Source organism: Giraffa tippelskirchi, chromosome 6, assembly GCF_054371585.1.
Source record: "Giraffa tippelskirchi isolate mGirTip1 chromosome 6, T2T-mGirTip1v1.2.pri, whole genome shotgun sequence".
Taxonomy (NCBI): domain Eukaryota; kingdom Metazoa; phylum Chordata; class Mammalia; order Artiodactyla; family Giraffidae; genus Giraffa; species Giraffa tippelskirchi.
The window spans coordinates 85878923-85881406 of NC_137280.1; the positions used below are offsets into that span (position 1 = coordinate 85878923).

A 2484-nucleotide genomic window follows, 5' to 3' on the forward strand; every position below is an offset into this window, starting at 1 on the left:
AAATGTCCTGCAACAGATAGGAAATCAATGAATCTGACTTCATGCATGTTATCATTTCATACATCTTTCCACCCTGAATACATTCATGGGGCTGTTGAACCATTTTGCAAACATTTGTGTGTTGCCAATAAGGGTCCTTGTAAACCATAAAGCATCAGACAGATGTAGGTTATTACATGCTTGCAGGGTGTCACCTCTGGTGGTAGCATCTGGTAACCCAATTTAGCTATTTCCAAGGAACTCTTCCCAGATAATCATATTTTTTCAGGGTAGAGCTTTCTGAGGAAGGTCTTCTTCATGGCAATCTTCAGCTCCTTGTTCCTGAGACTGAAGATGATGGGGCTCAGGAAGGGAGTGAGGACCGTGTAGGTGATGCCCATCAGCGTGTCTCCTTCCAGAGACTGGGGACTCTTGGGTTTGAGGTAGATGACAGAGGCAAAGCCATAGTGCACGACCACCACAGTGAGGTGGGACGCACACGTGGAGAAGGCTTTGTGCCGGCCCTCGGTTGAAGGGATCCTCAAGATGGCGGCCACGATGAAGGCATAAGACAGGAGGATGAGGAGACAGCAGGCCAGCAAAGCCGTGATGCATACCAGTCCCACACCCTTGGCCACTACTTGCACTTCAGTTCCACAGGCCAACTTCAATAGTGGGGGCACATGACAAGCAAAATGGTGGACTTCATTGGGTCCACAAAAGATGAGTTGGAAAATGGCAGATGTCACCACCAACCCCATGACTGAGCCTCCAGCCCAGGACCAGACCACCAGGCAAGCACAGCCTTGGGGGCTCATGAGCACGTTGTAGTGCAGGGGATGGCAGATGGCCACGTAGCGGTCATACCCCATGACCGTGAGCAGGAAGGAGTGGGTGAAGCCAAATGTGAAGGAGAAGAACATCTGGCTGGCACAGGCCGTGAAGGAGATGGATCTGTCAGTGGAGACCAGGTCGGCCAGCATGCGTGGGATGATGGCAAAGGTGTATAGGATCTCGGAGATGGAGAGGGCACACAGGAAGAGGTACATGGGGGTGTGGAGGCTGTGCTCCCTCCAGATGGTGGCCATGATGAGCAGGTTCCCCAGCAGCGTGAACAGGTACATCAGCAGGAAGAGCAGGAAGAACATCAGCTGAAGGTGGGGGAAGGTGGAAAAGCCAATGAGGATGAATTCAGTTACTGCTGAGAAGTTGGCTCCTTGCATGGGGGCTGTTCCTGAAGTGAAGTGTGACATGAAGAGGTTAGCTACTGGATGGACAAGATCATTAGCTTCCATCATTCCTGACTCTGTCCAAGGGGCTGCTCCTGACAAATGACAGATGACACCGGCTAAGTTCCTACTCTGTGCCTCCTATGATGTAATCCTCTTATCAACATAGTGGGGGAGATGTTGTTTTTATCAACCATTCTGATCATTTGAAGCATAAGCACTGTGAATATTTGGTTCAGAGAGGCTAAGCATCTTGTTCAAGGTGAAGCTGTCAAAATAGCAGATTAAAAGACTTGAACCCATGGCTGACTGTCTCCAAAGACTATATCCCTCTCTTCCTCTGGTTACCTCCAAAAAATATAAATGTTCCTTCACTAGAGTTTGCAGCCATTGTCCACCTCCTCCTTTCTGATAAATTTTGTGCTTCTCAAAGTTTCAGATACCAGAAGACCTACCTACCCCATGTCTACACCACTTTGGGCCAGTGTGCATCTCTAACTTAACATGAATCAATCAGATTCTTCCTCTGGAGTTATCCGTGCAAGGAATCTGAAGTAAGAGACTGTGTAGGAATAATGTTCTCATTGTTTTCCAGAGCCCATGAGGTACGTCTGTACCTACTGAGGCAATGCAACATAGCCATCGAGGAAAGCAATGAAAGAGTCTGGGAGTTTGAGTCCCTGCTCTGCCCACCGTGTAAGCTTGAGCAATTTACTTCACCTCTTTGTACCTCCATTTCTCTCCACCTGCCTCTAAGATTCTTTGTGGGAACTAAATATGTTATTCTTCTGTAGTGACCTGGAAAACAGTAGGTACTACTTACGATAATTAGCTCAATACACTCAGTAAACAAATGTATATGGTCTATGCTCAGTAAATAACCTACCTGGTGACTCAGTGGTAAAGAATTCGCCTCCAGTGTAGGAGACACAGGTTCAATCCCTGCATCAGGAAGATCCCCTGAAGAAGGAAATGGCAACCCACTCCAAGATTCTTGCTTGGAAAATCCCATGGACAGAGGAGCCTAGCAGGCTACAGTCCATGGGCTCACAAAGAGTTGGACATAACTGAGCACACATGCACAATGACAGTGTACTCAGTAAATAACTTCAATTTAATGAGATTTCAATGTGCCTTTATAAATAGCAACTATTTTTGAGTAATTTTTTAAAAGGCATTTTCAAGTTTAAATCGCAGTGAACCACTAATCTGCTTTCTGTTTCTATAAATTTGCCTTGCCTGACATTTCATGTAAATGGAATCATACACTGTGTGA

General features: G+C 46.6%; 1 protein-coding gene across 1 annotated transcript; it reads right to left on the minus strand.

Annotated features, from left to right (window-relative positions):
* Nucleotides 1–254: 254 nt before the first annotated feature.
* LOC145511274 (olfactory receptor 10H1) lies at nucleotides 255–1202 on the minus strand. The gene has a single exon (XM_081504226.1). The coding sequence runs from the start codon at nucleotides 1200–1202 to the stop codon at nucleotides 255–257; it is 948 nt and encodes a 315-aa protein (XP_081360352.1).
* Between the last annotated feature and the right edge of the window lie 1282 nt (nucleotides 1203–2484).